The following is a 23,804-nucleotide window of genomic DNA, read 5'->3' as shown; positions in this document are numbered from 1 at the left end:
TAGGATGACTTTCAGCAAAGTTATCACAGAGCAGTGGTTTTGTAATTCCAAATTCCCACCTCTTCTGGTGGTAGTAGTATGATAAACAGCTCTTGTGTGAAAATATTTATTCTTAGGCAAGATTGTTTTTTTAACATAACAGTTTAACTGCATGCACCTTCTTGGTGACAAGAATATTTTTATCTCTGTTATTTTATTTCATTAGTTTCCTAGGGACTGCTCATACATTTCAAGTCAGACATACAATTAATTAGGTCCTTGTCTAACAAGGGTTGTTGAAATTGCTTTCATTTTCATGCCTTCAGTGTCTTAAAAGATGGGGACTATGATAAATGAACTATGATTGTGCTTGCTAATTTTTTGTCCTTTGTGAAAGTTAAAAGCAAAAAAAAAAAAAAAAAAGTTTCCTATTCTTTGAATTAAACTTGTGCAATTGGAATAACTCATTTTTTCTGTTAAAGTAGAGCTTCAAACTCTTAGCAGGGATAGCTTTCATCTTGCAGAATTCAAGAGGAGTTTATGTGTTCTTTGCCTGCTGGGGAAGGAGGAGTTCATAGAAAAAGGAGCTTAGGATACCTGGATTTCACAAGGGAGTTGGAAGTAAGAGTGTAGTTTTTTACACAAAATGTATATGGGAGAAGCAAGGTTTTTCATTGGTATGGGTATTTTCATGGAGAAGTTCATGTGGAAGTTGTAGAGGCAGGAATTGTAAGAAGGCTTGAAGTAAGGGGATAGGAGTCATTAATTTCATTTGGAAATGGTCTCCAGAGAATTAGTTTCTGGAACTGTATGCACAGAAAATTGGTTGATTCTTCAAGAGAATTTGGAGTTGTCTTGGGAGACCGATGGGAGAGAATGCTATCAGTAGTTTTTACAATCTACACTTGATTTGTTTCTTATTCTAAGACAAGAACTTCTGTAAAATGTATTTAAATTTATACTTTTCCATATGGAATATAGAAAAATCTTTTTAAAATTTGAATTCTTTTATTTTTCCTATGGAGATAATAATTCTAACTGCATTTCATGCACAGCTGTTAATGAGAAATATATTGTAGAAATGTGTTGTTTCTAAGCAGTCTACTGGAATTCTGAGTTACTTCCTGAGAACTACAAAGAATCTCACCTCAGAGATTTGGAGGAGAATGAGAAAACAAATGGCTCGGATGTCTCTTAGATCCTAAATTACTCTAATTAGTAGTTACTAACTCATTTGTAGTAATTAACAAGTGGCCTGCAAGGAAATTCAGATCTTTACTCATGGAAACATAACAGAACAGAAATTTAAGTTTCTTGACTTTTTCTTAGGACTGTATGACAGAATAAAAATAATAGGATAGGTAAAATATGATAATATATTCAAAGTTGATTATATCACATTAGACTTAGTCATATATTGACAAATGTGGCTTTTCTATAAGAAATAAGTAATTTCTTGTACATATTTTTTTAGAAGTTACTGCTGGGGCTGTGTATGCAAGATATTTTTAGCTTTGTAGAATTCTATATTGAGAAATGTGTTCTACACTGAGAAATATATGAGAATGGCCCTTAAGGTTAATGGATATATCTTAAAAATGTTATATATATTCTCCATATTTGGATCTACTGAAGAGTGTGTAAGCTTTCTGTGTAATTGAAATGTCCCTTATTCTAAGACATTGACACTAGGGCTTACTATTTTTTCTCTTTGTGTAGTTGCACCAACTGTTACAGCCTGCTTTCTGCCTTAGTGTTCCAGCTTCCACCTTTTTTTTCGCTCTCTATAGCAACACTGTTTCTCAGCAACTGGGAGACGCTTAGCCCCCTCAAATGAAAATTACTGCACTCCAATGATAAGAAAAGTTGGCTTTGAAACAAAGATCAAAGAAGTTTTATCTTGAATTATTAAAGATATTTATTACTAATTAATTAGTGTTTTCTGTTTTGACTGCTAAGACAATTACCTGATACTTTGATCTGGCTGTTGCCAGGCATTTGTTGAGAACAGCATTCATTTAAAAGCAAAACCTTTAGAACTGTGTCTTGAAGTCAACTTTTAAGTGCTACGAAACTACTGGACTTTTCTGGAGGTGTTTTCTGACCTATGGTCTTTTAGAGGTAGCCGAAATAAAGGTAAGAGCTGTTACTCTATTTACGAGGAGACAGTAATTTCAGCCTTTGAACACAATGTGGAATGTTTTCACCCTTCTAAGGAAACAGAAGTAATTGTAGTTTATTTTATACATATTTTAAACACTTCTCATGTGTTGTCTGTCTGATTTCAAAAGAAGAGAGACTTCTGTGATCATCTGTTGATCTATTGAGAGATTTCTGCCTTACTCGATCTGATCTGTCTTTCTCTGTATTGTAATTTAATTGTACAGTGTTTAAAAATGCATTTTATTTGCTAAAGTACACATTCTGGGAAACTGTATGGACATACAAAATGGTGGTTACAGCATGTTACTTTTCTTGCCCTTTATAGTAGGGTGCCAGAATAAGGCTACTTCACTTAACAGTAGTTGTGTTAATGGGATTAGAATTTATGACTGTAACATTTCTTTCCTGTACATTCGTAACTAATTTTATAGTTCCTTTTTTGTTATGGGATTGCTCTTAGATATTAGTGAAGGGCACATACAGCCAAAAACACTGGCTGAAATAGTTACCAGTGACCATTATTAACTCAGATGTGATGTTTTAGTAGACAGATGATCCTTTTCCTTCATATTGTATTCATTATGAGGTAGATATGCTAACAGTGGAGTAGATCCAACTCATTTCAGCCAAACAATCCTACTTCAGTCAAGATCTGAACCATCTGTAGAGTTTTGTATACAAAAATAAAGACTACATATGTTAATAATGTCTTTCATAAATGGGTATAACACATATGATGTTATAGTTGCATCATGACCACTAGTTGAGTAAAACACTTAAGCACGTACTTTACCTTGATACCTTCTTTGAAGGTATGTATAATGTATTTATCTATATGAGTAATTTATAGGGTAAGCATTTCACTGTACTGGATGGAGAGCTCATTATCCTACGTAAGTATCAAGTGCTAATATATTATGGATACTGTTCTTACTAGAGCGAGTAAACTGAATTCTGACTTTAGCTTGTGCATTTTTATTTTCATCTAGCTTTATTTTACATACCTTTGGTAGAGACACAAAAGGAGGAAAAAAGAGGCAAGTTATGTATTTTTACATCTGTCAATAAAACATGGAGTTTAGGTTGCTATTTGTGGCTTATGTTTAATTCATTGTTTAGGATCTTCTGATTTCAGTCATTTCCCTACATAGATTTTTCTGTCAAAGTATGCAGAGACATATAATGTTGCACACATTTTAGTACTAACTGTATAAGCAAACTTGCGTGCCTATGTAGGTGTTGGGCAGAACTGCAGTCTTGCAGAACTCAGTGTTGAATCCAAGCTGTAAACCTTGCTAAAGGAAGAAAATAGAGTGATGCTGAAAAAGGAACAGTGGTGTTTCTTTTAAAGAGGGACTTTGATAAAAATGGTGGCATTGTATTCTATAATGAGGAAGTAATAAAAGCAAGTCTGAATCCCATCATTTTAAATATTTATAGGTTATTTAGGACTGAAACACAAAGTTGCTGCATTCACCAATTAGAATGATGAACAATATATTTGTGATTCAATAATTATAGATGAGTAAATTTTTGTGCTTCATAATTGACCAGTATTCTATCATGTTTATGGCAAATGATCAGTGACTCACCGTAAAAATGTCAAGCAGTGAAATTTTGGGTAAGTTTTGTATTAATACTGAATTTATTTTTAGGCTTCAAATAGTTTTCAGTTATTTAATTTTTATTTCTAATGAGTTTACATTTCTTTTTTACTATAATCTATGCATATATGTGGATTATATCTTCATATATATATGAAGATACTAAAGGTTACATATATATATATGTATACATATATACATACGTATGTACATATATAACCTTCAGTATCTTCAGTAGCTTAGGCATGTTAATCCTAGTATTTTTCAACTGTAATATTAGCTGGCAGATGGTTACTATACTACATTTAAATTTATATTTTTACATTTAAAAATATACTGTAGTTTAAAGTCTTGAAGGCGTAAGTTCTGACAGAACTTGTGTTATTTTCAGTGACACAACTACTTTTGTATTCAGGGATGCATTAGGAAGTGGATTCATGCTTAAGCTTTCTTTTTCACTTCCTTCTGAGGACAAAAAAGGAGTACTGTCACCTTACCTGAGCACTTCGGTTTGGAAATTTTAGAATATAGACTGGCAAGAAATTGCAGTCAGTCTATCTTGAGAGCAGTCTGATGTAAAGATAGACACTAGCTATCTTGAAGTTATACAGTACGGACTATGTAGTAATTGTATATGTGAACACTGGACTCCTGAATAGTCAAAGATCTCATTTCCTGTTCTTCAGCTGCTTTGGGAACAGTTTTCTCCTTCATGCAATTTTGCAGTTTGTACAGTTACCCCTACTTTATCCTGAGCAGAGATCATGCAAATTTCTGGTGTTTCTCCACACTTGATACCAAATCTACTATATTGTTTTATATAATTCTGTTTAATTTAATCTATGAAATGCATTCTATAATTTTTTCAGATTCTAAGGTTTGATTGGAATGGTTCAGTATGCCTCAGTAATGTGATTTTGCACTTTGACTTGTTTTATTATAGAATGTCTAATGCCATCTGCCCGCTTAAAATGAATCCAGACTTGCAGGGTAAGGATTTATCTCATTTTTACCAACTTTTCTCTGGAGATATTTCTGTATCTGTTTACATGGAAACTACTGAATTGTAATGATGTTGTACAATTGTCAGGATCTCTACTATAAAAGTTAATTGACAAATTACCCAACTATGTTGCCATGCCCGATCCTTGATGATCCATATGCTCATATATTTCCTATAGATGTAAAGATACTTTTGTCAGCAACAGTCATTTATGAATCTTGAGGTAAAATTTGACCTTCTGCGGAATGATTGCACGCTGGTTTTCAATCCAAGGGAAAAGTTCCATCCCTATGAGAAATGTGTTTAATTGTTCTGTCTTGCCAAGTAGTCTCTCCTAAATAATAATCTTGAAATATTTTATATTTACTTTGGGGTGTTTTGGTTTGGTTTTTGTTTGTTTGTTTGTTTGTTTTGCTGCTGACTTGTGTGCTCTTGCAAGTTAATGCTGAATTATTTCTTGACTGGCACAAAATGCCCTACTATGCTACTTAGATACTAGATACTGCATATAAGAATGATCTTCAATTACAGATTGATAGTGAAAACAAGTTTATAGCAAATGGCTATTGAAACAGATTCCCCCTATTTAGAAAGCCATCTTGCATGTGGAAGGTATTCAAGATGGATCATGTGTGTGTTTCAAATGTTTTATATTCTTTCTTGGAGAAAGAAAATAAACATTTGGGACTTCATCCATAGTCTACTGAAAACTGAGAGTCAGTATTTTTTTCAAAAAAGCTTTGGATCACATTAATGAAGAAAGAGAACTGGTACTACAGAGTAGTAAAAACTCATTTTTCATATTGTATGACATGCTATTCTTGATCTTGAAATAATATCATGAAACATAATGTGACAAGAGCAGGAGTAGACAGATGGTATGGCAGGTAGGGCTTATTTCTATCTGCTGCATCTGGGAACCAGCAGAGCCCATAATTTGCTGACTATTAACATTAGTCTGGAACATTTGTATGGAGCCATTGCACACAGATTGGTCCATTTCCATACTAAACAGGTAGAGAATTACATAAATTATTTCTGCTCGTTTATGCATATTATTTGTTGCTTATGCTGTTATGATCAAGCCTTTTTTTATTTTTATTTTTTGCCATGCAGCTCTAGATATGTGTGTAAAGGCATAAGTCAAGTTCTGAAACCCTTACTTTCCACTCAGAAAATCATGCCTTAGTGATAGGAAAAGAATGAGCTGAAATAATGTAAGGTCATAGGATTTTGCTGATCAACTTCAGTGAGATTACTAAGCAGAGATGTCAAAAACTAGTTGTTCTGGTAAACTGCTTATCTCATGAGACAATTCCAGATGTTGGCATAAAATTTGTTTAATGCTTGTAACAAAAGGCATCCGAAACAATAACTCTGCTGTACAGACTGACAAACTGTTTTGTGTAGATAAGCATCTCTTCTCTGATTAAGTATTTTAGTATTAATTTTAGTATTAATTTTAGTATTGTTTTGCCTAGAAATACTGTTTCAGTGTGATCTTAACTGAAAGTACACTTACTGCATATCCATTTTCCATAGACTTGATTCCTGAAGAAGCAGATGTGCTTTGTCTTTTAGATACTATCTTTGTGACTCATCATGCCACTGGCAATAATACAATTTTCCTCACAGAGCTATGGGAAAAAGAAAGAGTGTTTCATTTTTATCAAAATTTGTCAGAATTTTCCTTGAAAAAGTACTGTTGTTTTTGACCATGTCAAAATATTGTTATTTTTGTTTTGCTCTTTATTTTTTTTAACTACTCTATTGTTTTTTTTTTTTCACAGAGGCTTTCAGGAACATTCAGAGCTCTGTCTACAGAACAGCCCTCAAACTACGCTCACTACAAAGTCTGTGCCAGTGTTAGTAGATGAAAATTATATGCTTTGGCAGGAAGAGGAATCTAAAAATTCTATTTTGCTGTCACCCTGAGTTATTATGCTACTTTCCTCTCTCATTTTCCACCTGAAAAATTCAGAGTGCATTATAAACGCTTAAGAGCTAGATAGTTCTTTGTATACAAATCATTTTTCTCCCTGTTTGAATATACACTGGAATATGTTAGTAAAATTCTAAACTCATGCGAGAACTGAGGTATTATTACTATCTACATTGTTATATAGACATCACTGGCAATTAATGAATCCTTATCTGCATATTGTCTGTAGGAGTTGAGTTATTGGAAGTAATCATGGATAATCAGAAATGTGTTTACAGGCACTAGAATTACTAATGAGAATTAGTATACTACAGCATTATAAATATTATTATGTGCATATATTATAATATTACAAGTATTAATGAGAAATTTTGTAAGTATAAATGAGAACAAACCAAAATACGACAGGCAGAAAACCCCAGCCTAGCACTCGTTCTCCCTGGCTTTGAAGTAAGAATTCCGTGCAAGCAAATGTACTGAAGCCAAGGATACCTAGCTTGCTTTGAAATAACTGGGTCTAAATTCCATATTGAGATAGAAAGCATAGAAATCTTGAATTTTCCACTGTTGATTGTCTGTACCTGAAAACACAGTCATTGCAGGTGAGATGTTTAGGGGAACATAGAAAGATGACTAGTTTGTTGGCTGTGGCCATGTGTATTAATTTGAGTATGCTCTTCCATGAGCATATGTAGCTGGATTTCAGCCCTGACCTGCCTGGTGCTGTGTCACAGCATAGAGGTGCTAACTCACAAAGGCACTGGTTTTCATTAGCTCTATTGCTTAGACCTCCATGCTGCCTCAGCTTTCATAGCAACAACCCCAGTTATCCTCTTCCTTTAACACTGGTGACCAGAATTACACTCAGATAGAGCTTCACCAGTGTCTTGCAGTGATACTTTCAGTCTTCTCTGGAAAGACTATTGGTGATGTGATCTGGGGTCTTCTCTCCTTCAGCAGCCTTATTGTAGTGAGAGTGGTGAGAGATGAATACATACATACACTCAAATCTTTAATTATTGACTCTAATTAATCATGCTTCTGTGGTACTGGTTGTGACCTTTAAGCAGTAATAGCTCTTTCTTCCCATTGGGTATTAGTTATGATACATTTTATACATGTTGTACTATAACATATTAGCAACTTTCTTGGCCAAAGTATATTCTTTCTCTTCGTATCTGGAATGAGAAGAGCCCCACTCCAAAGTACACAACGTACACAAGTCCTATGAACTTTGTTTTGAAGTAGAAAATGGTGCACAAATTTATAGTATCTCTATCAATGAAAATTAGATCTATAATTTGGTTGCACTTACTGTGCTGTTTTCATTTATAATTTGCATGCAGATAATTTATGTTATTTTCCTTCCCCTCCTAACTATTTCAAAATCTCCTCTAGTGAATTTTAGTTGAGCTATTCTATCCTTTTAACCACACAACTTGTGTTGTATCCCTAAACCCAGCAGGACCTTTCCCAGTTTCTTTCTTTTTGTGTCGCACACTGTTTTAGACTTAATTGTCTAGACTTATCTTAATTAGGTACTCTTGATTAAAAAAAGGACAGTCTAGCTTCCATTCAGGAGAAAGCAGGAATCCTCATTTGTTTCTTCCTTTGTTTTCCCACAGTGGATTTGATTGATGTTTCTCTGATTCAGCACGTCTTATCAAGTGAACAGAAACAGAGAGAAAAGCAGATTTCTCTGAAAGTGCCGCAGCTCTCTGGAATGCTGAAGGAGCTGTTTGAAAGGGCAAGATTAGAAAAGCCAGGCCAGGTAGATCCAAGAGCTGCCAAATTCACATTGAGCCTGCTAGAAGCCATGTATGACAGGTGAGAGAGAGCACAAATATATAAACCCGTCACAAAGTACTGCTAGATCAGATCTTTCTACCACTTTCACGTCTCTTCTGTATTAAAACTCTCTCTCATGATGATAGTATTTTGTTTAAGTTACACACAATGTATTTCAGATACAGGAAGGTAGAGCACAAAGTGTTAGCAGAGAAGCGGTGGTAAGATAATTCCAAAAAGTCCAGATGTCTGCCTGCCTATACTAAATTTTTCTGTGAACATCATTGCACAAAGAGAGGCTCTTCACTTGACAGCCAGGGCTTTTTGATACATTTCTGAAAAAAAAAATCCTTATTTGCCTTTGTATATGCACAGGTCAAGACTTTGCCAGTCACTTCCCATTATTCATTTTTCTCCAGCTTATTCACAAACAATATGGATTAATTCATTAATGGCAGGATTGATCATTATTGTATCAGATTTAAAAGAAAAGACTTAGTTCATTGTTGAGTTTATTCACCAGGGATGAAATTAATTACCTCTTTCATCAGAGCAAAGCTTATTTACTGAGAACGTGAGTAAGATATAAATGTTCTACAGAATTCTGTGTTGAATTACTATTGATCTTATGATCACTACTATTTAAGATCCCACGTTATTCATTTTTTTTACTTAGAAAATCAGTTAAGTCTAAGAATAAATAGATGTATTTCAAAACAGATCTAAAACCATCTAGTGTATTTAGTGATTTTCTTGCTTTAAGTATCACCTCAGGAAAATCATTTAGAGGAATCTCCTTAACAGGACTGTCTTGGTCTTTTTTTCCTGCTTTGCAAGGACAGTGTAATATTTTCTTCATGCTGTACTATCTTTTTATAAATCTGTTTTCCCAAGTTTATTTTGTTTTCACAGGCCATATATGTATATGTATAGGATAGAAAAAGCATCTTATGATTTTCTTCAAAACATGTTTTCTGTGTGCTGTTTTCTACTTTCCATTACCAACTGAAAGTATTTCAAGGCAGGAGCATTTAAGTGCTCTACCATGTCTGTGTGGTTGTTTAATTGCATACTTACATACAATTTTATAAAGGTTTTTGATTGTATACTTCATAGGAACTGTCACAAATATGTTTTTATGACATGTTCTATTTGAATTGCAGTGAAGTTAAAGGAAGTTAATCCAAGAGGTAGGTGCAGGGTAGATCTGGGGCCGCAATGAGGTTGCCTGATGATATAGTACAAAAACCAGATTATTGTCCTGCTTTCTCTTCCATATTTGGCAAGGCCTTCCACAAGTGAAGAGTATGATTAATTAATTAATTTTAGGAGAAGTACTATAAAAATGAAGTTATGTTTTAATTAGAATGTGAGAACTTTTAAGGAGATACTGCATTTTTGTTTTAAGTTTGCATGGTATCTTGAACATTGTAGTCATTTTCAGTCACAAACAGTCCTAGACATAAAATATCACTACAATGCTACATCTGCTGTCTACTTGCAAAAGAATATGAATGTTGAAGTTGTCTTAGAGCATAACTATTTTTTTATTTGGAGCTTTCAGTTTTTATATTCTTGGTATATATAATGTAATTGATTTCATTTTTCTAGATCTGGAACGGGTTATATCAAAACTAGATCTGCTGCAGCTGCCCTAATTGCCCTTTCTGGAGACATTCTACTTGCTAAATACAGAGGTTTGAAATGTACCATTTTATATACCGTGTAAAATGCTGAATGTTGAGAAAATGCTGATTTGGTTTTTTTAATGTTTATTGTTTATTTTAAAAGAGTATAAATCTGAATCTGAAAGTAAATTATGTGTAGGAAAAGGCTGATGCAGAGAAGTAATTTTTCATCAGTGTTCATATTCATCTCTGCTAAATGGTTGAAGCTCAGTAATGAAGGCCAAGTTCTGTTTGCCTAGTGGTAAAGAACAGGAACACCTTGTTTTAAATTTCACTAGAGCTGAAAACAAATATATTTATCTGATCCAGGAAGTCATTAGGGCTCTTTTAGTTTAAGACAAAAAAAATGTTTAAATAATTATAACAGATTAAGTTAGCCCTGTGCATAGAGCAGCACAAGGGGTTCCACATGAATTGAATGCTCAAAAAAGAGAGCAAATGAACTTCAAGAGGCATGTTGACTTCATACTGTCCCATTGCTTATTATGTGTTTTCTTTCAAATTACTTGGAATTGACAGTTCACCATTTAAAGAGGACATGTTTAAGTATGTTTCTTTCTGCCATGAAAATGAAGTTTGTGTTTCCTTCATCCTTCCAGTCTTAACTGTTAGGGATAAGAGATTGTTATTGTTTCACTCTTAATTTACTTTCATACTTTTTCCTTTCCCTGTTGGGGAAAGTATAGTCAGGAGTGACTGAGTGCCTGCTGGATTTGACAAGTAAATGAGAATTTTTTTAGAAGTTCACTTGATACTTTGTAATAGTCATGCAGATATTTTGAGAATAAATAGCTAGAAGACTCTTCGAGCTCTGCTAGGATTCCAGTTTCTTTTCTCTGGTTGTTTTCAGCTTTCTTTGAATTTTATGCTGTTCCTGATGGTAAGAAGGCTTTGATTACCCGCAGTGCTCTGCGATGCCTGCTAACAGACTTGAGTCAGGTAATGCCACTGCAGTGCTTTTTGGGAACAAGTCTCAAAGGCGAATTCTAATCTGAAAAAAGAACTTACATTGATGATACTTTTTATGTTTGATTATGTTATAGGCCTGATATCAGTAGGGCACTGTATGGACTTAGTGATCTGCCATGAAAAATAGGCAAAATAATCAAATTCTCTAGCTATTCTTAGTCTGAATAATGCCTGACATCAGTATCTATGTGTATTCATTTTGCCTGAGCTTAACGGTTCTGGGAACAGTTGCATGCAGCTGTTGCTAAAGCAATTTCAAACTTCAGATGCTTCTGCTCACTAGAGTGGCTTGCATTTGCAAAATAATGCCTTAGCATGCAAGTATTTCCAGCTGAACTGGTGCTAAAAATGGGGTCTTAAAATGACTTCTGAGGTTCATACGTACTATCCTTCAGTATTCTAACATGGCAATACAGTATATTGATCCATTAGAATAAGTGAACTAGAAGCAAATCACTCTGACACATGTTGAACTCTGAAAATGCACACTGATGGTATGAATATGAATAGCTTTTTTTGAGGAGAGTGTATAAAATGGCATTTCTGTAGATGCTTCACAACTGGTGTGCTGTCACCATCTCATCTGAGCATGATGGGAGCATCTGTTTTTTATTGAGATGCTTCTAAGCCTTTCTTCTTAATGCAGATCCCAGCCATTGTAGGAGAAAGCTGCACTCCGTCTTGTGTGGAAATTGCTACTCACAGCTGTTTCCATGAGGTGAGTGAAATTCAGATGTCCTGGGAAATTACTTTGAATGTTGATGATAGATTAAGATTGCAAATGTATCACCATGTGTCATACACCAGTATATACTTTTAAGAGGCAATACTGTTAGTCAGTCTCACGATATAGAGGGAGTGATATCTATAGAAAAGATGCTCAATAAGATACTACTGAAGACTTGCATTTATTCCAAACCTTTTAAACCCAGTAGCATTTTATATGAATGAAGAAATTGCTGCTAGCAGAGTCTAATATAAGAGCTTTTATTAATAACTGTAGATGAGACACTAGTTCTTTTCAAGTAGATGTCTGAACTTGAGGCGTGTATTTTTTCCAGGTTCTAGATTCAGGAATTGTTGAAGAAAAATTCCTGTCTTGGCTGAGATCAGGACCTTCTTTTCTGCAATGGCTCCCTACGTGTTACAGATTATCAGCCACAGAAATGGTTTCTCACCATGTTAGGTGTAGAGTCTGCAAGACTTTCCCCATTACAGGCCTCAGGTATGTCAGCAACTACTGTAGACTATAGCATCCACGTAGAAAGTTTTCACTACTGTTTGCATACTCTGCAGGCTTTAACTACTGTATGAAGCAATAGACATGGGGCATATCAAGTCAGATGTGGGAAAGAGGGGACTGTCCCAGGCCAGTGCTCAGGCTTCCATCCTGTTCCACTTTATTTCACTGGCACAGGCATTATTATGGACACTTACAGAAAGTGAACATGCAGACCAGTAGTAAAGACAAGAATTAAACTTTTATAACTCATTTTGTAGTTCTTTTTCTATGATCAGTTGGGCATATAAACTGACTAGTTAAGTTAGCCATCTAGTTGGGCATATTAACTGACTAGTTAAGTTAGCCATCTTACTACCTTATTCATCTGAGTAAAAATGCCTCCTGATAAAAAAATAGACATTACCTATGGACCAGAATGCATAGAACAGCATTTTACTGTTAATGTCTTCTCACTAATAGTAAGCTTAGAGGGTTTGTGTTTAATTTTTTGAATTTTGGTTTTTGTGAAGTTACAGATTCTGCATCATTAATGTAGTAACATTACAGTTCAATGAGAGAAGCAAGTAGAGTTAAACTATAAGAAACGTGTGAGGATGTCATCACATTTTCAAAAATGATACTTGAACAACTGGGTTTTTTTTTACTGAATTTCATTGCAGCAAATTGGTAATACCAAAATCATAACAGGGTTCTGGAGATTACTCCATTATCTCATGGGCAAAATAATGCTTGTTACTCAGAAAATGGTGGTGAAAATCTTTATTCTAACTTAGGTGGTTCTCTGCATTTCAGAATACAGGGATGTGAATTTCTAGGAGTCTAGCTCACTTACACCATGATCTCAGTTGCAAGGAAGTCATTTAATCCTTTTGTTTACTTTCACAGGTATCGCTGTCTGAAGTGCCTGAATTTTGACCTTTGCCAGGTCTGCTTTCTCACTGGCTGTCTCAGAAAACCACATAAGAGTTCACATCCTGTTGTGGAACACTGTTTGCAGGTAGAGTCCTACTCCTCTATTCTGGTTCTTTATATGGGCAATTTGACAATAGACTCTTGAACTATACTGGTTATAAAATTGTGTATATATCAGCCATGGTACCCATGAGGCATTGGGATTTATTTATCTGAGAACAGTGAGACAGGGAAAAGAAAAAAGAGAAGACTTCTAACTTAAGAAAGGTTCTGTTCTGAAATAACTAAATAGAGCCATGAAATGTCATACTGCAAGTCCTCTTCCCAGAGACACGTATGGGGGATTTGCCATTTGCAGAACTTTCTGCAAACATGTGGAAATAGCCTTCATTATGTGCCAGTGCTCCTTCCTCCCAGTCCCAGCATTAATTTCATTCAGAAATTAATACTCATACTGAAGTTGTGCTAACTCCTATGTGAAACTTCATTTGTTTTGGAGCTTTTCAACTTCACTGTAAAGCTACAAGATTCATTTGTCTCTACCAATTGGGAACATGGCACAGAGAGACAGCATAGGCCCAGGTAAGCTCCATCGCCAGGCCATCACACTAACAGTGTGCTTTCATCACACTAACAGTGAAGTTCAGTACTGGGAATCTTGGAGATTGGAAGATCAGTTTCTGCTTTGGGCAGGGGATTCCAGATCTTGCCACCAACAGCAGATAGCTTTTGTGGGTCTGTATAGCAGTACATTCTGTTCCAGTGAATGAGCTGGAAGGCAGCCATGAAAGTTTCTGTAGTAAGCTAGACTTCATGGTCACCATACTGAAACCCTGTGCTTAGCATGAAACATACCTGGGCAGCCTCACATCTATACCAAAACTAAAGAATGCTCTTGCAAGTAGAGAAAACATTAAACTGTCAGTACTTACTTCATTGCTTTCTTTGTTAACCAAATCCTACCTTTAACAGTGTGAGAAACTATATTTAGGTGGTTAATATCATCAGTAAAAATAATGTAGAGATGTTCATTCCTCCAAATATCCTTCCTTATGCTCCATGAGAACAGAACAATCGAATGACATCTCCTCATGTAGAGATTTCTATTAGAGACATTCAGTGTAATGTGAATGGTGAATGCATTGGAACGTTTGAATATTGAAGCACATGAAGGAAGAGCAGGAGGGATGTGTCAAATTCATAAAATGATGCAATCTAGATTAGTTGGTCAGCAAAATCATAGCCCTTCCATACGCACAGCTTCTCAGGTCACTCAGATTAGGAAAATAAAAAAAAACAACCTGAAACCAAGGACAAAGCCATTTGAAAATGATAATGTGAAAGTAAAGGACAAGAGTTGTGACTTTAAAATGTCCAAGGAGACAGAAGACAGCAAGTAAATCCTTATGACCCACAGAGCTGAGCAAAGATGGAGAGACAAAAGATCAAGACAGTGAGTTCCTAAAAGAATTTAAGGTACATCCAAAAAAAACAGCACAATACAAGGAACCCAGGAGTCTGAAGGAGAACTGACATCTCTTTTCCTCCATGTCAGTGTAAGTCACTGTAGTCATACCATGCGGATACATACGCCTTGGTATGTGGATGCTGGAGAGACCTGAACACATGTACAGTAGTACTTTTGAGTGATTTAGTGTGAGTGAGTGAAATAGATTTGGGTTTAAAATCAAGTCCTCTTTCTCTCTTCTACTGTATGAGTTCAAGTTTTACTATGTTGTTGCTGCAATATCGGGACTGAGTTGCTGGACTCAAGTTTCGTAGAATGGGTTGGGTTGGAAGGGACCTTTAAGAACATCTGGTTCTAACCACCATGCTATAGGCAGGGCCACCTCCACTAGACCAGGTTGCTCACAGCCCCATCCATCCTGGCTTTGAATGCTTCCAGGGAGGGGACGTTTGCAACCTCACTGGGCAGCCTGTTCTGTTGTCTCACCACTCTCACAATAAAGGATTTCTTCCTCATATCTCATCTAAATCTACCCTCATTCTTCTTTTTTTTTCTTTCTTTTTTGTAAATCATATAAGAATTGGTAGTAAGCTCTTTTCCCATACATTCTTATTTTAGCAGTCCTTGGTCAATAAAATTTTCACTTTGTCTTTACCACGATGTGGGATTCTGAAATGGGTTTGAAGTGTTGGCACTGTTTGTTCTTTACTGTGCTGACACCTTGTGGTAATGTAGCCATTGAGAAATTACTGGTGTGCGTGTTGTACATTTTCTTCTGTTTTTCTGTTCAGCCTCTTAAGCCTTTCCCAATGTCAGTCATTTTCTAGGGAATAATTGATTCGTGTCCTGCCATAATATACCTGTGGAACATAGCTGTTTTACCTGATGCTGCTGTGACAGTTGGAATTATGGTTTTCATTGTATTGTACAAGGGGAGGATGTGAAACACCGAAGGCTGTATACATTAACTGTTCATACAAATTTAAAAAATATTTTTTCTATTGTTCAGAAGAGAACTTATGAACTAGTTGGACAGAATTCTTGTTGTGCCTTTGCAAAAACACTGTACTAAATATTTCCAGGCAGCTTGAGTTTGGCCCAGGTAGTGTTTTGTTTGCATGAAAGAATTGGAACTGATCTTGCCTGTGGTCCTGCATCATCATCCACTTCAGCTCAATTTCTCAGACAGCAGCCACGAACCTCTTCAACTGTTGAATAGCTGGATCTTTGTTTGCCCTTCTTGCCTTTGCCTTGGGCTATGCCTACTTTTGGGCTACACCTGTTTGAAAATTCACTCCCTTCTCTGTTACCCCTTATTTCAACAGATGTCAGCAAAGGCGAATGCAAAGCACTTTCTCTGCACTATTAGAAACAACCTGTTTCAAGACTGCTGTGGAAGAAAGGAGGCTCAGAGAAGGAAGGTTCTGGAGATAACAGAGAAAAGACATTTCCCTACTCAGAAAAAGATTCTGTGAGTTCCTGTTTTCAGTGAATTCATACTCTCTGAATAAAGTGTCAGGATGTAGGATATTGCTTAATTGTGTTCTTTAAGTAAGTGACTTTTCCCTAAAAAATTGAGAACAGAAATGGGAAGTTGCTGCACATTGTTCTGTTGCTTAACTATGATTACCATGCTGACAACCTAATGACCAGTTGCTTAAAAAATGCAATGTGCTTGTGTCTTCCTTCCCTGCTTACTTATGTCATCTCTTTCTTTCCATGCCATATCTAATGCTCAGACTAAGGTCAAGCATTGCAAATATTTAGTACCTGTCTTGGAAAAACGATGTGGATTTTTTTAAGCACCTCCTCTGTGACAGATTCATTGGAAATTAACTGAATACCTCCTCCATGTGACCCACAATGCTTTCACTGAGTAGCATTCTACTGAAGTCACAGTGATTAGCAGACCTTTGGGGTTACTCACTGTTCGTGGAAAGCTAATTTTTTGCATCACCATTCCAGTTCTTTTAGGTCAGTTCTATTTTGTCTGCTTTTAGTTAATCTGTAAATTCATTACTGTATTTCCACAGATAGCAGGGGTTAATAATAAGCATTAGAGGTTGTGTTAAGATTTTATGTGTAGTTACTCCTTTGCTCTGGGATTTTGGTTGTTATTTAAATGTAGAAACTGAAGAGAACAATTATATGAGATAAGCACACAGACTTGCTTGTTGTGTAAAGACCTGGCAACTCTTTTGCATCTCATGAGACCAGAACAGAGAAAAAAGGTCACTCCTTTCTAAAGGAGTTGTGTGTATATATATATGTATGTATATATATTTCATCCTTGTGGGAAGGAATAGAAAGATCTGGTTATAAAACTTGACTATGCTATAGTACTAGGTAAATATATTGCTATTAGAAACTGATTTTTTATTTACACTATGATCAATGGATGATAGTAACAATGATTGTCATAAAGATTATTATTTCAAGTGTTTGTTCTTTGAAATGCGGTGAAATGCAAAACATTTTCCATTGCTAATATATCCCCACTTGTACTCAACAATGATACGTTTCTTCATTTTTTGAATATCATTTAATCCTTCTGTGAGCAATCAAGATTTCTCTGTGATTCTCTGTGGTTTTTGTTTACCTAATGCTTGGATAGCAATGAATGAAAAAGAAGCATTTGAGTGTGCTATTATAGGTGTTGCTGTATGGCTGATGGGTACCTGGGCTTTCCTAGCTTAGAATGACCTGCACAGCACATCATTTTGCTATCTTTCTTTTGTTGAATTTCCCAATATATTTAGCTTTCGATTAATACCTAATGTGAAAAGTAGAAGGGACAAATTGCACTGATGATAAATGGAAGAAAAATCTGATTTCAAAGTTCTGTTAAAAGAGTGGGATTTGTTTTAAGGAATTTCATTCTTTCAGACAAAATCTGCCAGTGGACATAGCCAGACCATACCTCTTCCTTTAACCAGTAGCGAAGCTGTTTGTCTGCTCACAGTACATTGGTTTTATCTCGATCATTAGTGGTATCAAAACCATAATAAGTTTGATCTTTTCTCTGCTCAGTATTTCTTTGTTGGTATACAGCCCCCCTGCAGAGCTCAGTGCTTCACCATTCCATAGATGTGAAAACCTGACTCTCCCAATGAACAATCCTATTCTGGAATCACCCGAGTTTGTATCTGAAAAAAGAACTGTAATGCACAGGAGTGAAAATAACAGCGAGACACCAGAGCAAGGCAAGACAAGAAATCAGGTTAGTGAGACATCAAGGTGTAATGGAACTAAAGCTGGGAGGAAGGCCTACCGTGTTAACTATCTAATTGATGTCTAATTACAAATGCAAAAGAAATGTAATGAACAGCTTTACCTTTCTGTTATTTTCTCACTTTCTAAAAGAATGAGAAAACTGAAAGCTCAGTAAACAAGATTAGTAACTAGTGCCTTGACTTCCATGACTTTTGGAAGAATTTGTAGGAATATTTGCTTTGTTAACTTTTTTCTTTCCAATGTATCTTAGAGCAGCACATTAAAGACTAGTTAATACTAGAGCCTGCTCTCTGTTGTGACAGCAAAAAAAATGCCGTCACAACCTCAAACTGAAAGCATCAAGTAAGGGCATCTTAATTCTTAATAGGCTTAGATGTTTTTGTCACTACAGCAATGTAAGAGGACAGTGTGGGCCCTTCTTAAGGATTAAGTAGTGTCCACTCCAACTGAAATAGCTCATGCATAAAAGCTTTCTACCAATGTATTTCCACGTTCCCTGAACAGAAGCAATACTAGAGGAGAGGAAAAGATAGTGCAAATAAAAATAAGTACATAGCAGTTCTGTGTTTCTATATTTATTTGAGAGGTTTATAGCTCTGCCCACTCAGAAAATATGGAACACTGGGTTGTGTTCAAACCAGATTTGTCATCTACTCATTCTGTTCCTCCCAGAAGTCAAGAGCACGGTAACTGCAAACTACCCTGTATGGGTCAGGTCACTCCCTTGGCTGCTACTCCTGCGCTTCTCCTTTTGAGGTAGAACTGTCAGTGTGAGCAGATAATGCTTAAGCATGTCATTTTGATGGTTGGCACCATCATTTCAGAAGGCAGTGAGACAGGACTACAGCAGTACTCTGTCAATTGCATTGCTGTCTTGTTCAATTTTCCTTTGGGTGGAAATTTTTTGGAGCAGTTTAATACCGATTTCTAACGATAGTTTTAAAAAGTAGTGCTTAAAAAGATGCAAACTGTAAGTCCTATGGTAACTTCTAGAAGAATCTTGAAGGTCCTAGGATCCCAACTATGGGTTTCACCTAGTTGCCCATTTTCAAGACCAGTTCATACCATGCATCTAAACCAGCTTATCTGGAAAGGCTTTGTCTTTGTTACTTCTGGAACTACTTTTCTTCATGGCCCAGAGATGACTACTTGCACCCAAAGACCAGAAGTTTCTCTTCTCTATTCTATGTCCAGTCTGTATTCCTACATCTTCTTGTCCCAAAGCTGTTATGTGACTTGGGAGAGACTGTTCCCAAATCAGAATATTTTGTTTTTCAGGATTTTCAAAGAATTCGATTTTTTTTTTCTGATGGGAGAGGAAACATATTCAAAAACACTCTGAATGTGTCATAAAACGAATAATTTGTCCTATATTGAGCAAATTTTTCAGTCCATTCTAAAAGCCATTAGAAATACATTGATGTATTTGTTAGTTGCAGTCAGTTGACTGAGAAGTTAGCTAGTAAATCCATAAAACAGGTCAAATCCCCAGATTGCCATGCCCATTTTTAACTGAATTTGCATATAAAATAAAATTTTATTGCTGATAACGTTATGAACAGATATTTTTCTCTGTTTTATTATAGGCTGTTGCATCCTTTGAAGCAGATGTGTTAAAAATGTGTGATTCCATCAAAAGTATTCACACTAAGAGCAGGTAGGTAAATGCCTTTTTACAGTGACCAAGGTCTGCTGAGCAATTGTGGTTTAACCTCTTTAGATGGCTCAGTACTGAAAAGATATTCACTCCCCCTCACCCTCAGTGGGGTGGAGGAGAGAATCAGAAAAAACATAGAACTTGTAGGTTGAAATAAAGACAGTAAAATAGTACAGAAAAGGAAGGAGAAGTAATAATAGTATACAAAACAAAAGATGCACAATGCAGTAGCTTATGACCTCCTAAATCCAAAACACAGTGCCGTACCAGCTAGTAGGAAGAAAATTAACTCTATCCCAGCCAAAACCAGGACAGCTGTACTGCTCCAGTGAATGATTTTGAGATTTTTAAATAATTTCCCATCAAATGGGGATGAATGAAAAAACTCAGCAACAAAAGTTGCAAGTGAAGATTACTGGAAAAACAGTTTCAGGCAAATAAAAACACTTTGACCCAAAGCTTATCATAACTAGGTGAATGAACTGCATTACTCATGGGAAGCTAATGTTCCTGTAGTCTGTGTAAACCAATGAGTGTACAAAGGAAGTGAATCAGATAAACTTCTGGATGTAACTAAATGAGACATTATTAAATGAGACTTATTATTAAATGATATTATTATTATTAAATTATTAAATGAGACTTCTTAGAGAGATCCCAACTCTAGACCAGAGATATGGGTGGTAGTTTTAACATGCTGTGCTCTGTGTAGGTACTTTCTAAATCTTCTCTGTGTGTGAGAGAGTGAAGCTTCTAATCATGAAAGTCTCAGTATCATTTCAAGGGAAAATTGCCTGCGCAGGAACTGTTGGTACTGTCAGACAAGCTTTACAGAATGACAGGAGAAAGAAGGAATTCAATTAGAGAGGGGGAGGCTGCTTTTATTCCTATGATGCCTAGAGAAAAAGGCTGCAAATCTTTTGCAGGTCAGATATTTGCCCTAAGAATTGCTGGAGAAGTTTGCTCCTGGATAAGGGGACTGCTATTCCTATTGCAACTATCTTTATAGGAATGGTAAACCTCAAGATGCAAGACTCAGTCCTGGCAGCACTTCCACTCAGCTTGCATCTTTCCCACAGTACATTCCTGTTCTTGATAATTCTGTGTATATATCCCAGTTCCTGAATTTCTGTCCTCTTAGCCAGAAGCTGAACTAATGAAGAGAAGAAAGTCTGCTCTACAGTGTTTGCTCTTTTCCATGATTGGAAATTTGCTAGATCCATTATAGACACGCATAACTTCCACACTCCTGTCTCCCTGGAAGGTACATGGAGAAGCAGTTCAATAAATGGAAGAACAAAACACAACTTCTTCATAACTGCCAGGAGGATAGAAGCTTTAAAATAGAGGCAAAACTCGAAAGCCTGAGAGCAAGCCATGAAAACCTGCAAATGGAGCTGCGTAAAATGAAGCAAGAAGTAAAGGTATAGTGATAAAATTAATGAAGAATGGTACTGCTACTTTTCTTGCAGACCAGTCAGTTCCCTTGAATCTGTTTAATGCATTCTCTGCTTATCTTCTCAGTCAGCTCCAGTTTTTGTCTTCATGGAGAGCAGATAGGCTCTTTGTGGCAGGAATTTTCTTCTCATTCTAAGTATATTTAGCACCTAGTATGGATAGACATGTCTGGGATATTTAGATAATATTGCAATAAAAATAATGAGGAAGAGTTCCAATAACAGTGGGAAAATGTTTCCCAGCAGAAGTATTAGATACTTCACTGCAGTTGTTGCTTTAGAGATGAATGTTATATAGGCGCAGAATATATAAAACAGTTCTGTCATTCCTAATCGTTGTCTTGTACTGGGATGTAAAAAAGACCTCCTAGAGAACATATTTTTTTTCTTTTCAGTCACATTAACTCTGGTTCATTTGAACTATATCTGAGGTTTTGAAAAGGTTCTGTGTTACAGGGAACTCACACTTTTGACTACAGCATTCTGTGGCATTTTCTTCCATGTAACTTTTAGGTTTTTTCAGGTCAAACATACAGGAATACCAGACACATCCACAGTGCACAGCTTTATATCACTTGCACATTGAGTGACCTTTCATGTCCCTATATTGTGTGTATGCTGTGACACTGTCCTGTACACATCATGTGGGATTGGCTGCACACATGCAGTTAAGTGCCCAGTGCATGCACAGTTAGTTCAGTGCCACCCAGTTAATTGGACTCAGTGTTCGTGCAGTAATGGTGTTTGCCTTCCTGATATTTATAGAAAATTCCAAATGGAATTGTGGCACGAAAACCGGCCTGGTTTTGGAATTGTGTATGCCAACTGTCATGATGTGTTTGATATGTGCTTAATTCGCATATATGTTTTTTCCCTTAGCTTACTTCCTTTAGAGTGACTTTCTTGCAAATTCAGTCTTGAAACATTATTATCCTCAATTTTCAATGTCATTAAAGCATATGTCTTCAGATTGGAACTGTGGGAAAAAATGACCATGTAGACTTAACCAAACTTGGAGTTTTATTTCACTGCAGGCCAATATTTTATTTGTAAAAATAATTAGTTTAAGTACACCAGAAATTATATATATATATAATATTTCTGACTCCAAATGATTTTTCCCACTTGTTTTAGTATTACCAACACACAAAAACATCAATTATTTTCATGATATATTTTCTGTGTTTTGTCTACTGTAGACAGTGTTACAGTCAACAGCACATCCTTCATTTTCACTGTGCCAGAATATGATGCCAAGAGATCAGCATGTTCTTCAGGAAAGCAGAATGCGGGGTGGATTAAATCCTGCTGAAACAAAGCCCATTTCCAGAACAAGAACAGATTGGAAAGCTTTGAATCACCTCAACTTTGCAAATAGAATACAGGTTTTAGAGCCACCTGAGGCTCCTGCTACAGTGGACTTCATGTTCTCAGAAGACCCACCGAAGTCAGTGTCCTTGCAGAGTGACAGAGTTTTTGTGGGACGGTTTAACAAAATAAAAGCTAATCAAACATATCTGCCTGAATTGATGGAAAACTACCACAATGGCATCGTAAGGAATACAGCTCTTACTCAAGCTGCAATACAGATACCACCTGATAAGAAGGAACTCTGTGATGAAGTGGAACTGCAGCAGCTAGTGATGAAACTGACAGATGCATTGTCTCTTCAAGCCCAAGCAGGTACCAGTTCTCTCAGTTATCTAGACACTGTCTTCTCTCCTTCATCCAGATTGCTTTATAAATCCCTCAGTCATTTAGCTTTCAGAGGAAGCTTAGAATCTTGCCCTCACTGTTGTAAAAGTAGAATATTGCTGTAAGGTGCAGTATAGGTGTACCGTAAGGTACAGAACTTACTCCTTTAAGGTAGAATATAGCACCTAATACTTGAATAGTTTCAAACAAGCATGTAAGGGGAAGTCAGTCTCAGCAGTCAATTCAGGAACAAACTCATACTCATGAGGGCACTGGAGGTCTTTTCTTTTGTCAACAAATGCTGTGACACAGTGACTATTGCTACAGTCCCAGGCAAACTCTCAGCAGTACAAAATGCTTTTGTAAGCAATACTCTTTACTACAGCAAAACTTTGTTCAACACTCATGATGATAATAAGGATGTAATGAGGAGAGTGACAAAAAAAGCTGTTGCTTCTAAAGAATTCTGTAATAGAGAATTATGAAGAATATTGTAGAGCTCTGGCAGCAACCAAGTTTTCTGAAAGAACTAAAATCTGTTGTCCTTTCAGATCAACAGTCGGCTTTGAAGCAGCATTTCTTCTCTACAGCTGAACATGTTTGCAGATCATTCTCTGACCTCGTCAGCCAGGTAACTTTGCCTGCTTGGAAGTGACAGAAACTGGTGTTCACCATTCAGCTCCAGTGAACTACTAAAGGTAATTAAAGCCATGTCAGACTCTTTAAAGTATCTCAGATGTTGCGCTATAGTAACTGAGCCTAACAGTTTTCTGCAGTGTTAGAGGATAACATTCCTTTTCCATTACTTGTTTCTGGTTCCTGTACAGCAGATACAGGGACAACTGATTAAAATGAATATATCATCACTGATGCTACACTGGCTTCCACAACTGTCCTGTCCTGTCCTGTACTCTCTTCTCGCTGCTATGTAACTGATAATGAATTGTTTTCCAGAAACATTTATTTTCCTATAAAAATGGCTTGAGGCATGTGGTTTCAGTG

General features: G+C 36.2%; 1 protein-coding gene across 1 annotated transcript; it reads left to right on the top strand.

Moving 5' to 3' along the window:
* The first annotated feature begins 4,690 nt into the window (after positions 1-4,690).
* Positions 4,691-23,457, top strand: DYTN (dystrotelin). The gene is made up of 14 exons (XM_065751215.1): positions 4,691-4,736; positions 6,540-6,614; positions 8,317-8,518; positions 10,091-10,176; positions 11,018-11,106; positions 11,783-11,854; positions 12,198-12,361; positions 13,265-13,376; positions 16,085-16,230; positions 17,811-17,979; positions 19,580-19,650; positions 20,915-21,074; positions 22,307-22,790; positions 23,354-23,457. The coding sequence occupies exons 1-14, from the start codon at positions 4,691-4,693 to the stop codon at positions 23,455-23,457; spliced, it is 1,980 nt and encodes a 659-aa protein (XP_065607287.1).
* Positions 23,458-23,804: the final 347 nt, after the last annotated feature.

This window comes from Cyrtonyx montezumae, unplaced genomic scaffold (genome assembly GCF_038088225.1).
Source record: "Cyrtonyx montezumae isolate F1298 unplaced genomic scaffold, pur_monq_1.0 scaffold_7, whole genome shotgun sequence".
Taxonomy (NCBI): Eukaryota; Metazoa; Chordata; class Aves; order Galliformes; family Odontophoridae; genus Cyrtonyx; species Cyrtonyx montezumae.
Note: the sequence above shows the minus strand (reverse complement) of the source record. Positions and strands in the feature narration are given on the sequence as shown.